This window comes from Vitis riparia, chromosome 8 (genome assembly GCF_004353265.1).
Source record: "Vitis riparia cultivar Riparia Gloire de Montpellier isolate 1030 chromosome 8, EGFV_Vit.rip_1.0, whole genome shotgun sequence".
Lineage (NCBI taxonomy): Eukaryota > Viridiplantae > Streptophyta > Magnoliopsida > Vitales > Vitaceae > Vitis > Vitis riparia.
The window spans coordinates 11,763,925-11,784,096 of NC_048438.1; the positions used below are offsets into that span (position 1 = coordinate 11,763,925).

General features: G+C 35.3%; 1 protein-coding gene across 2 annotated transcripts; it reads right to left on the reverse strand.

Annotated features, from left to right (window-relative positions):
• Positions 1-164: 164 nt before the first annotated feature.
• Positions 165-19,310, reverse strand: LOC117920791 (mediator of RNA polymerase II transcription subunit 15a-like). Of its 2 annotated transcripts, XM_034838426.1 has the most exons (12): positions 19,106-19,310; positions 18,809-18,942; positions 15,885-15,996; positions 14,582-14,669; positions 12,524-13,357; positions 9,912-9,982; positions 4,790-4,864; positions 3,482-4,648; positions 3,028-3,360; positions 1,168-1,359; positions 997-1,085; positions 165-758 (listed from the first exon to the last, which is right to left on the reverse strand). In XM_034838426.1, the coding sequence occupies exons 2-12, from the start codon at positions 18,916-18,918 to the stop codon at positions 542-544; spliced, it is 3,288 nt and encodes a 1,095-aa protein (XP_034694317.1). In that variant the 5' UTR covers positions 18,919-18,942; positions 19,106-19,310; the 3' UTR covers positions 165-541. The 2 variants fall into 2 exon arrangements, with proteins under 2 accessions (XP_034694317.1, XP_034694318.1); XM_034838427.1 differs by lacking the exons at positions 15,885-15,996; positions 18,809-18,942; positions 19,106-19,310 and having other exon boundaries at positions 14,573-14,659.
• Between the last annotated feature and the right edge of the window lie 862 nt (positions 19,311-20,172).

Below are 20,172 nucleotides of genomic sequence, written 5' to 3' on the forward strand. Positions count from 1 at the left end.
AGAAGATGACCTGATAGCCAATTGATCAAGAAAGCTTACAAGCAACATAGTCGGTTTTTCCTGCATATAGACTTCTAATGCAAGGTCTAGGAAAACCAAAGCCCCTGTAAAGCAGTTTCTTTATATAATCAACATATCTAGTTTGGATTTCTAGAATTGCAACATTTTCTGAAATTCACCTAAATTTCAGGTGGTTTAATTTGCCTGGTATAGCCATCTGGGGCCAGTAGTTTGTTTTACCTTGCTTTCACTGGTTTTTATGTTTTAAATTTACACCAAAAGACCGGGAGATTGCGGCACAAGGAAAAATCATTCCCAAGACAAGCCAGTGGTTTTCACGTTATACTAGAGGTGAACCCACTCCTGTGTGCTCAAATGCTAGATGTTTCAATGGATAGGGAAGGTCCTTTCAGTCCAAATATACCAAATTATAGTGTCCTAGATTAAGAACGGCCCTTTGTGGTACCCAAAATTAATCAGCTCAGAATGATTAAAAGCATGTACTCTCACGAAACTGATTCAGAGGAAGCTAGCAAAATGATCAAGACGCAACTACACAATTCTCCCATGTGCCATATCTTGAAGTGAAGCATTCTCCTCCCATCAGCTGGGCATACTCATAAAACACGGCGTGAGCACAAACCTCCCAAGTTTTTGCCATCTCTGTTAGTGACATGGGCTGAGAGAGGTTGCGGAGAGATAAGTTGAACCTTGACCTTGCCTTCTGTGATAGATCTTCATGCTCTTTCCTGTTGCTACTGTACAAGAGTGGAAACTCTATGTCAGACTTCTTTTTATAGTTGTATTCAAACAGCCAAAACAGAAGATCTGAGAATCATAAAAAAGTGACAGTAGGCATAAACCCGAGCATACAGACAATAATACACAAATGTAGTAGTTCTCTCTGCGAATCACTATATATTGAAACTTGATCCAACATATAGCATAAAGGAGTATTAATATGCAAAAATATATATGAACATACTATTTCCTCACCTCCAGTCAAATGGCAACTTATCTAGGACTGTAGGAGAAGAATTTGGATAGTTTGCAGGGACAAGAAACCATATTGGAAGAATTGACAGCTGTAGAAAGATATACATCAGTAAAAAAACAGATATCAATGTATTGATAATTACAATGTGGTCAGAAATTTACAAATCTCACAATTTGTGATGCTGCACACTTCAATTTAAAATTTTCACGTAGAGCCACTGCATTGTATGAGCATCTGACAGTAGTTCCTTCACCAGCACTAGCTGTACCAACATCTTCAGCTGAAACTGAAACAATATCTACTACAATTTCAACTTGTCGCTGGTTGATGTGTCTGATCTCTTCCAATAATTCATTGCAAGGCTGCAATTACAGGGACCAGTTAATTCCATGAGATATATGAGTGCAAAAGAGGATGGCTCAATGAGGGTGTTGAAACAAATGAGTTGCAAGACAAGCATAGAACTAGAAAAGAAAGCATCCAGAAGAAAGAGATAGTTGAGAGAAAGATAAATGGAAGTCCACTACCACTGTCAGCTTCTGAACAATGAAAAGTAGTGATCTGGTCCATGTAAAAGGTACAGCAGGGATGATGATGGTAAAAACTAAAGCAGGCTGATACAAGTTATGAAATTGCTCTTTCTTATGGAAAGCAAAAAGAATCGGTTTGGACTAACAATAAACTAGACCATAATGAATTGGAAAAAGGGATGTATAGCTTGATGATGCCCTGTTGAAAATCAAAATATCATACTCTTCAGTCATTTTACCAACAACTAAATTCATGAATCAGAACTGGTTTAAGATCCAATATGAAATTACAGAACATCTAGAAGATATATGCCATTGGTTATGAAGCAAGCCGAGTTAATTGCTTTGGTCTACACTTTTAGAGAGAAATCAGTGAGAACAAACCATCAAGCCATCGATGAAAGGGAGCTGGAAGAAATGAGAAAAAGATTTGATAAAATGAAACAGCAGAAACCTGGGATTGATCTGATAAATTTCTCCAGAAGTACAAGACAAATCTAAATCATTCTACCTTCAAGAAACCATGCTTGCAGCTATACTGCAGATGTGGCATACATGCGGTTAAAAACATGTGATCTTTGATATTAACATAGGTAAGTAATTTTCCTGCCAAATATTTATCAATTATAATGTAAACAAACAAAAAAATGATCATTTTTAAGATATTCCTTATGGTTTGTCGATCGTAATAGGAGATAAACTCAATTCAGAAAAGCATAACTCCACCTGCTTGATGATAGCATATATTATTAAACATTTGACAAAGCATATTAGTCAAAGAAACAGCATGTATTCACAAGAAACTGTAAATATATAACATGACATTGGCTTCTTAAGAATGTTCTCATGAAATTCCATTTTCAGTATATTATAGTTTATAGACATATTCTTTTGTATATTATTTATAACTGACATCGGTTTCTTATTTTAATCTCTATTTGGTTTCATTAATCACATCAACCAAGTTACATGTCTGGTTCTTTTTTATTCTTGGCACAGAACAAATAAAAGATAGCTGGTAATGATGTCTGAACAATATACACAGTTCCATCTATAAGTAAACTGGAGGACCTTTTAATAATATAATAGCATTGAAAGGAAGATTACTAGATTTTCTGGGATCAGTATGTTATGCATGTGAAAACCATAATTCTAACGGTACAGTACTCAATAAAGTCTAAATCAAATACTTGGAGTCAGCTAAAGGAATCTTGTCCATCAGCCCTTGGAACTTTGTTTAGGGCCATATCCTCCATAAAATCATGAGCAAGCATATGACTTGATTTTAAAAATATTTTCTGTAATGCTTGGGGGATATTATGATCAATGAGGACATCATCTTCATGATACTGCATATTTACAATAAACAATAAAAGCATCTGCACCCAGTCAGGTATCATGTGAGGAGTACAATAAACAATAAAAGCATCTTCAATCACATTGCAATTCTGTCAATATCACTCAGTTGAATAGCAAAATATGCAGGAGCTGAAATCATACCTCAATCCGGGGCCTCTTGATCCTAGAATTAGCAGTCGAATCTATGTCAGAAATCTGACCCCTTAATTGCTTGAGATTATTAACTTTGATGACAGATGGGGATAATTCATCAAAAGCCATTGCACTTATATGGCGGTTCATCTTTTCTGATGGAGGACTCCCACTAAGATTCTGTACTTGCAAATGATATCTAGTATTAGCCACCAAGTCCAAAGAAATAGCAGCTCTAGATTCATTACAGTCTGTTGTTCTGGCTATCCGGTCAATCATACTGCCGACTGAGCCAATTTCCTGGACAGAAGCACTCAATGCTTTTGGTGATATTGATTTAACCTGAAAAATATTAATATATTTAGAATATAGCAGACAACATCTAACTAGAAAGAAGAAACGAATAAAAAAAGGAAGAAAATTTCTAAGTAAGCATCATCAGAGAGAAGCTGAATGATCAGACCGCTTTAAGTAAGCGATCAAGTGGCTGCTCCATAATGTGTGATTGTTCATTTCCATCTGGACTAGTTAACTCCGCGAGCAAGGGGGAAACTGATATCCCAGGAGTTCCCATGGTAAGGGCCTGGTTCTGAATCTGGACTTGGGCAAGGGCAACAGGTGTCTGAGGGTGTCCATTATTTTCTGCAACTGAGAGTGGCAAAACACCAGAAGGGTGTTTATCCAGGTCAACTGGTACAGAAGATGGGGTCAAGGGAGTAGAAGGAGAAGGAACAATGAAAAGTGAAGCATCAGATTGCAAAGGAGTCCCAGATTTTGAAAGTGGTGATAAATAATTTTGCTGGTCAATCTGTGGACAAGAATGCTGAGATGTTTGAGGGGAAGTGGCATGCAGGTGATGAGGATTTGCGGACAATAATGATTGATGGAGATAATCTAAGTTTTGGCCAGTTGAATGATGCTGCTGAACCATCCCTGAACTGACACCTATTAACGGTTTCACACTCCCATCACTATCATACATTTTCTGCATCATCTGTTGCTTCCTGTGAATCCATTGCTGGTGCATTTGTGGCTTCAGTTTTTGTGTCTGCATGATTTGATGTTTCTGTTGTTGCTTCAGTTGTGGGAAAGTGGCACCAGCAGAACTTGGCTGAGGGGAACTCATGGTATGATCTAAGGTGGTATTAGAGGGGGAGTTTGTTGCTTGTAGCACATTTACAACATTTTGCTGCATGGGCTTCATGAAAGTCTGGTGAAATGGACTCAATGCATTCCTTTGTTCTAAACCAACTTGGGAACTGGATTGAAGTGAACTTGTATTAGGTTGTGAATTTGGAACCCCTTGATGCGTTGATAACATAGGAATAGTACCAGCTGGGGTACTTGAGATCAAGTTCATGGGGCTGAGTGATGGTTTCATGTTTCTCTGTTGCTGCAGCTGTGTCAGAGATTGACTACCAGGAACCTGAAGTTGAGGTCCCTGGTTCTGTGCAGAACCATGACTCTTGCAAATTGAACTCCAGTAGTTTAATATCATATGTTGATAGTAAACCACCTTGTCCTTTGGGCAATGTACAATATCACTTCTTGAAAGTTGCAAGAATCTGATCATTTTCTCCAACATTGACTTTTTATTTTTCCACTTCTCAGCCACTCCCGGCTCTAATGCCTGCAAGAAGGAATCTCACTATCATACACACAACAACAACAAAAAATCAAAAAACAAATCAAGAACTAACAGATCAATTTTAATTCATAAGTTGGATTTGCAAAGGAAGTGAAATGAAAGGAAATATTTAGGCATTAGTACCTTAAGGCAAATGGAATGAACTGACTTATATGCTTTAAGCAGTTCTGATAAAACCTTCTCCCTCACGGGCTGAAGCTGCAAAGCAAATTACAAATATTTGGACAGTAAGAAAAGGATTCATGCTTTTAGATGTCGGCTTAGACATTTATTGTTATCCTTGACCGAAATGAATACAGATGTTTTGACCATAATGCTGTATTCCTTGTTATGAGAATACCAAACATATGTGGCATGCAGATCCCATCATAAGAAGTATGAACAAATGAGCAGGTGATATGTGAGTGTGTTTGAGGGGGAGAAAGAGAATGGGAGTGCAGGTGGGGAGGGAGGATTACCCACAATAAATCAGCAAGTGATTGAGAGGAGGGTGGAGTACCCACAACAAATCAGCAAGTAATATGGCAAAGAGAAATATGAGCATTACCCATGAATTCCTCAAACTCATCATCAAAGGATATAAGCATTCATTTATTAAGGGACAGCAGCAGCCACATGCAAAAGTGTTGTCTAATTAATTTGATGGTACAGATAAGGGTCAATCTTAAGTACTGTGACCTAATCTTATATTGGAACAGCATAACATGGTGCTTCTGAGTAGCACCAGACAACTTCCATATATATAAAACAGAAGTCTGAGTTTCAAGATTGTTGCCTTTGTTTTTAGAATTAAGTTGCCTTTTCTTTTAGAGTTAAGTTGGGGCTTTTCCCTCAAGTTCCTAATTTCTTTTCTAGAGATTTCAAAATAGTTGGACAAATTAGACATATGCCAATCAGTTTCTACAGTGCTTCTAGTGGTTCATCTTGTATTAGAATAGTTCCTTACCTGCTTGGAGGCACCAACATGAATTTTATTTTATAAGAAATGAGAGAAGATTCCAGGTAGAGGAAATTTCTATACAGAAAGGACAAGAGGTCCTTCCATCATGTACACAAAACAAATAGATAACATAAGAGAAAAATAAGCACAGTGAGAACTTGGCACACCAAAAAAAAGAAAAAAAAAAGCAAACGAATAAAAAGACAAACAAAAACAAAAAACTAATGAAGGTCATGGGGCAGATAATCTCCATAAAAGGGAAAAAAAAATACAAGAGAGAGGCCTCTGCGAGACAATCAGCCCCTTAATTTGCCTCTCCAGATCTACCAGAACAAGAGAACAACGACTCTAGAAAGATACACTAGCCTCGGGAGCCAATGAGTGTATCTCCAAGGTCCTCTCCTGTCCAGTGTAGCCTAGGAGTTATTGATATTAAGTCATCTTTAGATAACAAATTAGGCATGGCCATGCCAAAGACATTTCTTAAATCCAATAATAGAACTAGGATCAGTACTTCAATAGCCAAACCCAAATTAACTGGCTTCACAAAGGCTCTTAGAATTGTCCCTCTCTCTCATCTTTAATAAGGCTAAAGTAACCATCCACCTGGATTACCCAAAAAATAAAAATGAAAACTGAGTTTTGAAACCCCAAGGCCAGGGTGGGGAGTCCACTCAACTTTAATAACCAATCCAAGAAAGACGGGCAAACCTCCAATTCAGCAACAGAGCACATGCAGTTACCTTTTAACTCCTTGGAGGTAAACATCCAAAGAGTATTCAAGACGTGTACATTGTCCCATAAGTCATCCACCAATTTATTCCTGTCCTAACAAATTCCAGCATGCCTCTCTGATCAGATCACCAGTAGTAGCAAGGATGGCTCCATTCCATAATGCTCTTTCTTTAGGGCTCCTCCTAAACTCTCAAAATGATATCACTATCAAGTGTGCCATCTTGGTGCTACCCGTGTAATTTCAGCTAAAGAAGCCAAAAACCCTGCACCATCTATCTGTTTATAACTTCAACCTGTATCAGGTAAAATGAGTCAGCTCCTTAAGTAACTTACCTGGGGGGCATCTACTAGACTCTTGTTTCACCATTCAGCTTTCTCTAGGACATTTCGTTTTGTTAAATCCTAGTGCATCATGTCTTTTTTCACCATCTCAACCCATGTTCTCTTTTGAATTCCTTGTCCTTGTTGCCTATCAAAAAAAAAAAAAAATTCCTCGTGCTTGTCGAGCCTTTAATACAAATCTAATCACATGACTCTCCCTCACCTCTATCTTCACACTGATGCATTTATTCTTTCTTCCCTATTCTTTTTCATTCCCACTCATCCACCTCATATCCACATTTTAGCTAGCCTCATTTTTCTATCAAAACAAAATCTATATAGTAATTTTATGACTGAAAAACAGAAAGACAAAATCACAGATGTGTTGTGATTTTTTTTTTTTAATTTGAAATATTTGGTGAAACGTTGAATTCAGGGTACAAATCTTATTTCTTTTTTGCATTTCTGATTTGCTAATCTTCCCTAGGACAAGCATCCTGAGCATTAGGTTCTAGAAACTTCATAATTCCTATTTTAAAATTTTACAACTCACTTATCTCAACTTGATTGCCTAAGCATCATTAGAATCCTATTCCTAAGAAGCCTATAGGACCAAACAAAGAAACCTGGAGTATCATAGCCAACCTGATCCAAGTAATCCTTTTTTTTTTTTTTTGGTCTAAATAATCAAATTGAGCATTCTATTAAAAGGCACCAAGAAAATGGGGGCATACTATGCATACAGGTAATATACGCATAAAAAAACCAACAAAGAATACCAATAGGTATCTAAAAAAAATAGCCACAAATCCCAATCTAGTCACAACTAAGACTATCTAAAAAGTCAAAATATTGAGAAGTTTCCTAAATCTAATGAAACATTTGACCCCTCCAAGAGGGATCTAGTGTAGTTCTCCTTTAACCTCCAATCTAAGAGTTCTTCACCCTTAAAGATTCAGCGTTCATGCTCTTTCCTTATGCACTAGAACACACATAGGGGAGCCATTCGCCAAATAGAGCATCTCTTCTTATCCAATCCATTAACCTTCCATTTGAGGAGCATATTTCTTATCTCTAGAAACACCCATTTCAAACTAAAGATTGCTAAGAGGAACATCCCTAACTCCTTTGACCACCTATAAGGAATTAGAATGTGGTTAGTAGACTCTCCGCTCTCTTTACATAGATTACATCTATTTTAACCATTGACCAACCCCATCTTCATTAACAAGTCTGTAGTTAAAATCTTCCCTGATATTGCTTCCTAAGTGAAAAAGCAAGATCTCAAAGAAGCTTGAGAGCCCTAAATTTCCTTGGCTGGGAGATTTACTCTAGTTTCAGCACACAAATAACTGTAGCACGATTTGACACTGAAGTTTCCTTTTCTTAAGGCATCTTCTCCTATTTCTTGCACTTTCATTGTATAACTAAGCTCCAAAAATTTGGATACCCCTTCCAATTCCTGGTCATGGAAAGGTTTTCTAAATTGCTCCAGCCACTAACCTCCATTGCCTCCCCCTTACCACAGGCTGGTAAATATAGCATTCCTATGGGTGACTAAACTGAACATTAGAGGAAATGCTTCTTTCAAACAATTCTCCCTGACCTAACTATCCCACCAAAATTTTGCTCATGTACCAATATTAACCTGAATAGTTGTCCTAAGCTTGAACTCCTCCCATCATTTTCTAATGTCTTTCCACAGACTCATACCAAAAGTCTCCCTCAACTTGCAAGTATTCCACCCCCATCCATTTCCCCAAACTTTCCTTGAATGATCAACCTCCACCACCTCTCCCACTCAAGGGCAAACCTCCACAACCATTTGCCAAGTAAGGCCTGATTAAGAACCTCCAGACTTCAAATACCCAATCTTCCAAACTTTTTATCCTTACAGACATTAGACCAGCTCACTAAGTGCCATTTTATTACCTTCCCAAAGATTTTCCCACAAAAATCTCTTTGAATCCTTTTCAATCTAGGATACTCTTTCTAAGAACTAATATACCTCCTTTTGGCAATTAATGTTTTCACTAGTTATAAAAATAGTATTGCTTGTAAGATGATTCTAGAAGAACACAATTTGGATAATTTTTGCTATACATCTTGCAGATTTGCCTTAACATGGGTGGCCTGCAATAAATGGTGAATGTTGAGAGAAATATTGTCTTCTTGCCTATTTAAAGTGTTCATATTTGTCTATGGTCAAGAAAAAGCTAAACTATGGAACTCAAATTTGTCCTTTAGAACGTAGGCTAGTGCCAAGTTTTATTAACACAAATGTTAGGTTCTAGAAAACCAACCTTGGTACTATGATGTAATGCAACTCATTGCTACAAAACCACATTTACACCTTCAAAAGCAACCACATGAATGGGTCCCAAAAGATGTCAAACTCTTTTCAAACTCAAAGAATAGGGATGACCAAGCATCACATCACAACAACATTTCAACTTGTCATCGAAGGAATGGATCAAGTGATATTTGGTGGGTATGAATTTTGACATTAGCCATGCAATTAAAAGGAATTGAGAGATTGATAGAACCCAAACTATTATTACCCTTTCCTAGAGGTGATAAAATTTATGCTAACACAGAATATGAGAACTATAGTTAATTGTATGGAAAGTCAGCATGGAAAATAATGGCATCAAGGGAGAAAAAAGAGTTTTAGTTTGAAGCAAGTAACTGACCAAAAAAATTTTCAATTTCCATTAAAGCAGTGGAGAAGAGATTGCAGTATAATTGGGACTTGAGAATCACATGATTAAGAAGAAAAACAAAACATTCAGATGATTTATTGTGCATGTATAAAGAAATGTGTTGAAGACAGGCCATCTTTTTGCTTGTGGAGACCACACAATTGACTAAAAGTTCAGATCCTTATAAAATTCACTTTTTGTGCAGAAGCCACTTTAATTTTTTACATGAAAGTTTACAATAATGCTCAGCAAAATGTAGACCGGATGAATATGAAACCGAGCAAACACGAGGAGATTGATTCTAAATAATGATTATGATGTTAAATAGGAATCTATTAACCTAGCCTGCATTACCTTCAATTACAACCACCAGAGTAAAAGAAGGGAAAGAAAAGCTCTTTGGTCAAGCCCAATGAAATTGACAATTAGAGAACATTTTCATATCAGTTTAATATCTATATCACCATAAATCAGAGACTAAAGTGCAGTTGAGATAATAGAACTTGGCATCCATACACATGCAAAAATTGAGAAACTACAGAATCACCTTCTGATAGGCTTGATCATACCAATCTGCTGTATTTGGATTTTCTATATGTGCTGTGGACTCTACTGGCACTGCACGCGAAATTGTTAATTGATACTTTTTCATTCTAGTATCTAGACAAAAAATATTCCAAGCAAAAGAAGAAGCAAGATATTCCCAGAAAAATATTGCATCATGAAATAATTCCCCAAATGAAGCTGAGCAATCATAGAATGCAAAAGTAATATATTTTGCTGATTATAGTATGCTCATATTAACAGTTGGGATTAGAGAAACCTAAAAAAATTAATCAGTCTATAATAATGGAACTAGATAGCAAGAGTAGGGTAAAATGTTCAAAAGAAATTTCTTCTTCACTATAGTTAAATAAAAGCATAATACATTGGTAGTGCCATAAAATCCCCTAACATATCTCCTTTGTCATATTTGTAGTACAAGATTCTAACTAATCTTTGCTACATTTTTGTTAACCCTGGGTTATTCTATCCATTAATTCCGCCACATGTCCTTCCACAATCCTTGTAATGCCATGGTTCTATTCCACTTTTTACTCCTTTTATTCAGGTACTGTATTCCTTTCTGTTGACTGAGTTTTTCCACTGTCAGATACTTCAGTCACATCATTCCCACTAAACTGAAAAATGCCTCCCCACCCCCACCCCTCTTTTTGGTTCCTAAAATGACCTAAATCTAGAGTGATGCTGTTTTAGGAATTAAGTGGAGCCCCCACTCCTCATTTGACAACATATATCATTTAATGACATGGAACATTTAATGTGGTGAGAGACATGCTTCAAAGAGAAAGCCCCCAACCTTGCCCCATGACTCGCCCTAAACATTCCTCTTCCTCAGCACTCCACTATCTCCAAGCAACTGCCTTTGCTATTGTTATCTTCTCCTTTTCTTTCCCCTTTTTCATATTTTGATTTGCTTTTATCACCATAGAATTCCCTACAATCCTCTTTGCAAAAGTTCCAATACTTGTACGTAGCTGACAGTAGCATTGGGGTGCACTTCCTTAGGCCCAGAGAAGATCCATACTTCAACTCCAACCAAGAACTAGTGTGTCATTAGTATTTCCAAAAAGCCTTAGGGTCCCCTTTTACCCCTTAATTTTGTGATTTTTAGGTTTCTTCAAGCTCCACTCTTGTCAAATTCAACCCAATATCCACTAAATTCTAATGGGGAATTTCGTTCTCAACCACCACTAAAACATGAATTTGGGCCTTCACAAGTCTTATTCTTTTATACAATGAAGAAAAACGAGAATGACACCTACTTCCTTCCCCACTACAGAAATTTTATTCTATAGTTACCACTCTCCCGACTTGCAATTTGGGATGGGAGATGGGCTATGTGGCTGTGACAGGTGACTAGGAATTTAAACCAAGCAATCCTGAGAAGCTCTGGAATGTGCCGTGCTCATGCGGCTTACATTGGTAGTCTTCATCCCTTCTCTTCACTGCTCTCACTTCCTCATTTCCCTTGTGGATGTTTCATTAGTGATCTTTGATATTTGTAAACACCCTACCCCCCTATGACTTGTTTAATGATCATGTTAGAATGATCTATCATGAGCATGATTCATTTATTACAGAAATAATACCCTATGACCTATTTAACCTGTTTAATAAATGGGTTAAATTAAGAAAGATAACCCATTAATACAATTCTAATTATTTAATACGATTCTAACTCATCAACATGATTATAACTCGTTTAACCTCTTTAATATATTAAATTTATATTTTTTAATTACTTTCTAGGTTTTTTAAGTTTTAACTTTTTTTCCTAGAATACAAAGTTGTTTCCCAATACCAATGGTGTTGTATGTGTTTTGACCTGTATCCTGATATTGCTTATGGAAGCAACATGAGTTGGTATAGAAGAGGTCCATGGTTTGAATTTGGCCTCCCAACCTAGACCCAACAATAACCCAAATTAAGTAACTTTGGGTAATGTGATCTTGTGGACCTGGAACTGACCAGGCAACCCAAACCTGATATGATGAAATACTGCCTGAAGGACAGCTAAATCAACAATTTCATAGCCTCATAGCTGTAGCATAACAACAGTAGGCCTACTCAGAATGATGACAAACCGAGTAGATTCCAGCTCATTCAAGTTAAAATGCGAATATTATGACATTTAAGAAAAAATTACAAACAGGCAAAAAGGTTGAACTCACAAGAAAAATGGATATTCAACTCAAAACAAAAAAAATTTAAGGATCCAATTGCAGAAATTAAACAAAAAGATCAATGTTTCTAACTGATCTCTAACTTTTTGCAAGTCAGGAATGAGCCAACTAGGTCAAATAGATTCTTTGAGCCTATCCAACTTAAAATCCCTTCTTTCCTGGGAACTTGGCCTGGTTTTCCTTGTGGCTTGCTGAGTTTATAGGTACTGATCCTCACTCATTCTTAGTCCTAACCAATGCGAAGGTAATGACATGCACTTTTTTGCAAAGAACAAGAGGAATCGGCAGAAAAATAAAGCTTGATCACCAGTTTACAGTTAGTCATTGAAGTGATCATAATAATGCATCATCATGGGAGAAAAAAGAAAAGCAATAAAGTTGTTTCCGCCTACTATTTGATGTAGTTACATACCTGATGATGCCTCTGGAAGCACTCTCTGTGACTTAAGTAGTTGTTTCTGCTTATCTATTACATTCTGAGGCTGAAGCAAGGCAGGTGATGTTTGAGGCCTATGTGGAGTGCTCTCTGGTAATGAATTATTTTTCTGTTGTGAACCCAGTAGCTTATGCAACTGTAACGTTTGTGATGTCCATGGGACATTCTTTTGTGCAGTGTTTGTCTCAGCTTGTTGAAGGATGTTTACTGAATGCTGATGTACCTGCATGTTCAAGACATCTGATTGTGGTCCAACAATCTTCTGCTGTTGCTGTACTCCAGAAACATTACTTTGTGGGTTCAGTGGCTGTTGGAATGAATTTGACATATTCTGCATATAAAATGACGGTTGCTGCAGCTGGTGCTCTGACAGATTATTTTGCTGGCCAAATTGATGATTCTGTTGCAATAGTGTTGTGTTTAATTGCTGCCCGATTAGTTGTCGAGGCTGTTGTGTTGGTAACATTAACTGCTGAGAAGATTGTAGTGGGGTTGGCTGTGATAGGATCTGCTGCTGCTGTTGATCATGATGACTGTAATGGATGTTGGGTTGCATGAATGAGGGATGAATATTTTGTTTCTGAACCTTCTGCTTCAAAAACTGATGTGGCAAGTGCTGCCTTTGGTGTGGCTGGAAAGCCACTTGTTGTGAAGGCTGACTTCCTTGCATCTCTCTTTGTGTATTGGCAAAAGCATTTGAACGCACATGTTGCCCTACCGAATTGCCTACAAGTTCATGTGAAAATCCAGAAACATTCTGCAAGCTGGAGCTATGCCCTACAACTTCTAGCTTGGTGGTTTGACTTATTCCTGTAACAGATGGTAGAGGCAATATCACATTAGTAGATCCTTACCTTAGCAAATACAACTACATTAAATTCTCTAGAATTACAGCCATTATGTTGATTTTGAGGTAGTTTTTAACTTCTGTTTCTAGCAATAGAAGAAGTGAAACTAAAAGTAGTCAATTTACTTGCGTGATTGAATTTATGTTTTGAAATCATATTTTAAAATTCTTTTATTAAAAAAAGGAAAATTTTGAAATTTTAAAAAGATTAAATTAAATTTTTAAAAAAAAATGCTCCCTACATCATGTTTGACACAAGCCATGGGTTACGTTTGATAATTCTATGAAGATAGCCTTAGAAGTTGTGTTTAACCTTCAAATACTATTTTTAGAATTTAAGAAGCTCTCTCAATCAGGGCTTACATATGCTCTATACAAAGAAAGACAATTTGCTTTTACATTTTTTTTGTGTGGGTATAGGGGTCAGTTCCCATAAGTGGCTGGAAAGTGTAATAAAATATGTGGGATACTTATCAAGACTGACATACACCTACTTTTGTTGAATGTGAATTTAGATATCCACAACTATGTTGACCTTTACACTTCTAAACTCTATGAAAAGAGGTATACATTATGTCATTCTATCCTCAATTGGAGCCCCATTATGATTTTATCCATTCCTTTTCATTATTGATAGTTCAGGAAGCATTGAAAAACAGTCATATGTTTATGATAGGCAGTGTTTTGGAAGTCATTTGAGGCACATTCCTTAAGGCTTGCCACAAGTTGAGGAACTTGAAGGTAGACCAAAGACTATATCCTCAAGACAAGGAAATTGAGGCATGCAATCTTAAGGCTACTGAGGTTTAATCCTCGAGGCTACTGAGGCATAAGCCTCAAAAATGCAATGTGTTATAATAAATTCTGAGATTTTGATATAAAAGTTTTGGGTCTTGGGAACCTCAAAACTTTGCAGTGAACATTTTGAGTCTTACTTGTTTTGCATCAGGATATGAGTGAATGTAATTCAATCAGTTATTTATAATGTAATAATTAGAACTTTTGGTATCAATAGAACTATTAACTATCTTAGGTTGTGCCTCACTTCACCCAGGCACAAGCCCTGTGCCCTGCACCTTGTGTTCTGACTTGTGCATAGGCCTTAAGAGATCTTTCCCTTTAAGTGTGCCTTGCGCCTTGCAGAACCATGAAGCAATAGCTACCTAAAAGCTAGTTACCTTAGTTACCTGGAGTGGACGAAGATGTGGAAACATTTTGATATTTTAGGTTCTCCATTTTCAACATCCTGTGACATATTCTGTATGTGTAATCATCCTGAATAACAGATAATGTGAACACTGATTTAGTTAACACGAAAACAAATATAAAAAAGAGAAATTTGTAGAAACAAAACGAAATGACAAAATATTGATATGAACAACAAAGAGCTAAGCAATGGATGCATAAAATGTACATGCTCTTTGTTTCAAATGCATCATCATCCAAACCAAAAAAAGAATAATAATAATAAAAAGCATAAGAATCTTTCAAATATTTCAGTGATCTGAATTTCTCCATATTTCATAGCTCCTAAAATTGTAAAGGAATAAATAGAAGGGCAATTGCTATAAGAGCATTGAATGACCCCTCACTTTTTAAGCTAACATATGTTCTCAGTATAATAACCAATCACACAAGTTCCCTTCTTTTTTCTTCTTGCTTCTTTCCTTTCCTTCTCTAATAAAATCTGGTCATTTGTTCTGACTAATTCTAATTGGTGGCAGAGCAAAAGTGACCAAAAATCACATCAAGAAATATATGTGGAAACTAGAAAGGAAATCAAAGCCCCGGCAACATCAGGACAGGAAATCCTGAGTGTTATATCTACCCTTTTATTCTGATCAAGCATGTAATCCTAGTATTGAGAATTAATGTGATTATCATAAATATTATTATTTGAATTTTTATGATAATACCTGGTTTAAGAATTATGGAGTATTTTTATTTTTTATTTTAATACTAATCCTATTTCTATTTGTTCTAATAGGGTGATTGAGTTGTTGGGAACTGATTTCCTGTTAAGTCTAAATAGGCCTTAGGTTGCCTATAGCCCAAGTCCGTAATTTTGTTCTTGGTGCATGAAACAGGTTCACTGAATTAAAACAAATCCAATCCACTCAAAGACAACAATTGCAGCTCTATAGGTAAGTAAAAGGCCTAATGGCAGAAAAGTGGAAACATATATCACAGTATTGAAACTATTTCACACATTTTCAATCTTCTCTGTCTAGTTTGATTTGCCTATTAAGTACCCTGTTCAGTAAGGAAAATTCATTCCCAAACTAATCATGGCTAAGTAATGCAAATTAGGTAAAAAAAAAAAAAAAAGGCTCTAAGAGTGAAGAAAAAAAAATTCAAATTATCAGTGACAACTCTGACAAACAATGAAGAAAATAAATACTAATAGATCATAGGAAAGTATATAAGAGTTTAATTCAAGTAGCTAAAAGAAAAATTAGGTAGCATAGCCAATTGGATTAATCTATATACCTTTGTTGCTGCATCGCAAAATATCTTGTCCTCAAATTTCACAGCAACATTTTTTAGTTCATTTAGAGCATTGGCATCAGAACAAGGCACCTGGTTCTTCAAAGTCTCCACTCTGCATGTAAAGGTATTGCTTTTTTTAAAACGTAAATGAATTAAGCAAAACAAGTATGCTATGAGAAATATAAAAGCTCATGTAAAAGAAAACTTGCTGAATGAAAACTAAATCTAAACATAAAATGATGGAGAATTATTATTATTATTTCAACGATATAAACCTCTGGAAGGCCATTATAATGATGAATTCTAGGTGATGAAGGTTTCAAAGTTAAGCCAAATACTCAAGTATCAAGCAATTTTTTAAGGAAATGCCAAAATTCAGAATGCAATAAGATGCAAGTTTCTATAAATATATCCACCTGTCCAGTTATAGAAACATTGTCCTGCCAACTCAGTATATTATTAAAGATATGCTCAGACTCCACTCTACTCAACTCATTAAATCATTAACCCCAACTCTTTGGTGTTGGATGCACAAATCCTAATTCTATTTAAAGCCATATCTTTCTGTTACATCCTTGGTATTCGTGTATTTCCTCACCAGGTCAACCCACCTCAGAGCTGAATAAAACTTGAATTGACTCACTCCAAATTAGTCATTCATTCATCTTTGCTGAATGTGGTGGAACTATCTAAGAGAACTTTCCCTGATCAACAAATCAATCTTAGCATCCTCACTTTGGTCATCCTTATTTTCAAAACATCTCGCTTCTTAAATGCCTAATATTTTGTATCACAAAGTATAGCTGATGTTATAAACTGCCATAAAATTGACCTTTCCAATTGATAGGAATTTTACTACCATTCAGATCCTTAGAAGTATCGCTACACTTCATCCATCCTGCTCTAATTGTAAGGGCAGACACCTACAGAATATTCTCCCTTCCCTATGGATAATCGGACAAAGATAAAGAAAATGGACACTTTTGGGTATCCTTTGGCTTTCAATTTTAATTATACCTGCTCTCTGCTTCCTGTTTTACTAAATTGCATCTGATGAATTCGTGTCCTGGTCCTACTGATCCTAAATCGTTTATATTTTAATACATATATTGCTAGGTTCTATAAAAAGTTAACCCAATCTCTAATTCCATAAAGCAAAAGTACATCAGCAGAAAAAATATATATACCATTTGATATCATCCTGAATATGCATAGCAAGTGTCTGTTTTTGATAGGTAAATGAGTAAATATATTAAAAGCGCCTAAAAGGAGGCACAACAACATATGTGTGGTGTATACAAAGGATGCCCAATCTAGGCAAGTAGGAGATAAAAGAAAACCCTCTCCTTACTTGACACTCAGCCAATCTACAAAATCTATCAAATTCATTGAGTGGTCCTCTATGTAAAGCAAATGTCTATAATCAATGCAAAAGGATAAGGGTTCAAAATTCAGTCCTTGACATAAGCCTGATATGGTTGGAAACTTACTTGTCCTCTACTAATTGTCCAAACACTAATAAATGGAGCATAAAAACCTCTTCTTGACTGTATTTACCCTCAATCGATTGCATGTATAACACTTGCCTAGTTTTGACCTTCTTCTCAAAGCGCCTATTTACTTCAATATGTAGTTTCATTGTGCTGAACAAGATTATGCACTATAATAATGCTTCTCTACCCACATAAACTTGCAAATTCCATTTCCATGAGGGAAATTTAGCCTGCACACTTGACCAAGCAACATATGACTCCTTTACTTTTCCACATCCCTAAATTAACCCCACCAAGACCAAGTAGCTAGATGTTGATCTTTTCTGAGGTAAAGCTAGTTACCATCTATAGCTTCTACCCTTGTAAGGCCATTGCATTGAGTGCCAAATTCCTTTTACAACAAATGATTTCAACTAAAACAATGCTTTGTATAAGGTTTTCAAGCATTGTGCTGTTTATGCATAAATTGGTTTGTTGAGCAAAATGCATAAGCTATATCATTTTTTCTGATAGATAAATAAAAGTAGCATTGAAAAGCGCCAAAAAGGGGCACACCAAAGTAAATGCATAAGTTATATCATATTTATCGAGAAATAAATAGAAGACAGACTGACCAACCTGAACAAGGAAAAATGCAAGTCTATAGGTTTGCATCCAAGTCCCCTAGTCTCTTCAAGGGATCACAGGTTATATTTTCTTTGAAAGCACAGATACACCATACCTTCTCTTATACAGACACTTCTATGCCAAAAAAGTAGCGTAAAAATTCAATACCAAATTCATCAAAACTATCAATAAAAGTATTTCTTATCCTCCTGGTGATAATAGAGGTTAAAGTGCTGTTTAGAATCTTGGACAGAAGTAACTAGCCTAAAACAACTAACTAATCTCAGTAGATAACAGAAGCAACAAGGGCACCTCAGAGCCCCCACACCCTTTTACACTCCTAGGTTTTCTTCTCTTTTAAGGATTGGTGAATTCCCTTTCATGAAGACAAATCAAATAGCCACTAAAGAGGCACATAACCTCATACTTTTCTTGCTCACAATCAAGCAAATAATGACCTTTATGATGGTTGAGTCTAGTATATAGACGCCAATCTAAACAGTTTTGGCCAAACAGATTAACTGATGGGGCAATGAAAGAAAATGTCTTTAAAAGGAAACATATGTGGCGGAATAGTTTCAGTCAAAACTCAATGATAATGAAACAAATGTCTAAAAAGGAAAGATATGTGGGGGTAATTCTTTGTTTTTTTTTTTGTAAATCAGCCATAAACATTCACGGGTCAATACATCCAGATAAGCATATACAATAACAAACAATCAAGAAAACCAAAACACCGAGACAACCAAGACCAAATTTAAAAAAGAAAAAGAAAAAGAAAAAATTGAAATTCATAGTCTTGCATTACAAAGTAACAAGCATTACATTCTATTTACGACTTTCTCTCGAGCATCCCAATTGAATCCGGCTCTCCAATCCTCCGCATCCACTCCAGATTCATTCACAACAGTCTTGCAACCAACATCATCCATCATGCAACTTCTACAACACCAAAACCACTAAAAACAAACTCAAATTAGATTCCATCATCATCAAAAGCATTCATAAGACAAAAACACGAGACAAACATGAAACCCTAATGAGAAAATACAACCAAAGAGTGAAAAAAAAAAACGAAAAATACATTAATAAATAACACAGAAGAAATAGAGAAAAAGGAACCTGAAAACATGTTATATTAGAAACGTTTGTCTATGGAGCAATGGTATATGTGAATGAGTGGGAGAGCCTCACGATCGTTACTGGGATGGGCGCAGAGAGAGAATTCTTCAGGATCAGTTTTCGGATCCAGAGAATCAAATAAACAGTAGAGACCGTTTACAATGATGAAAGAATCGCTCGAAACTCGGGACTTTCATGCGTCCGTTTCCTCCCTTCTCTCTCCTCCTTTTTCTTTTTTTCAACCTCTATAATACATATATATATATATATATATATATATATATATATATATATATATATATATATATATATATATGCGTCCCTTTTTAAACATTATTTTAAAATTTTAGTAATTTTTTATTTCTTTAATTTTTTAAATAGGTTTTAAAACCATTATTTTTTATATGCAATATTTCTTTATATCTTGTAAAAATTAATAGTAAATTTTAATTTTATTTAAAAATATAAAATATATTTATAATTTTTATTAAAATGCATTTATTATTTAACTTCTCAAAGAAAAAAAAAGAAAATTTACTAATCATAGTAAATTTGAGATCAGTTAACATTAATTTTGTTGCATGTAAAATGGTGTTTTTTTTTTTTTTTTTTTTTTTTGTAATGGGAGGATGGACCCCACGCATTCTATGCATTCACCAATAAAAAAAATGAGTTAATTTTTATTGTTAAAAATAAAATAATTTTAAATTTTATATAAAAAGTGGAATATCTTGTATAAAAAGTATAGAATTACTTTCAATTTTTAAAAAATTTAATGTTAAATTTTTTTAATATTTTAGTTTTTTAAAAGTGATTTTAAAACCTTTTTTTTTTTTTTGAGGGAAAATGTAAAGGAAAAAAAATAGAAAAGAAAAAGTGACGAAAAATAAAAATATATATTTAAAGTCAATAATTTTTTTTTATTTACTACTTCAAACTCATTTATTTAATTCAACTCATTGATATCAAGATTAAATAATTTGAAAATGTATAAGTATTTTTACTAATTTTGATTATATTTTATTTTCTTTAATATTTTTCATAGAATAATCAAATATGAGTAAATC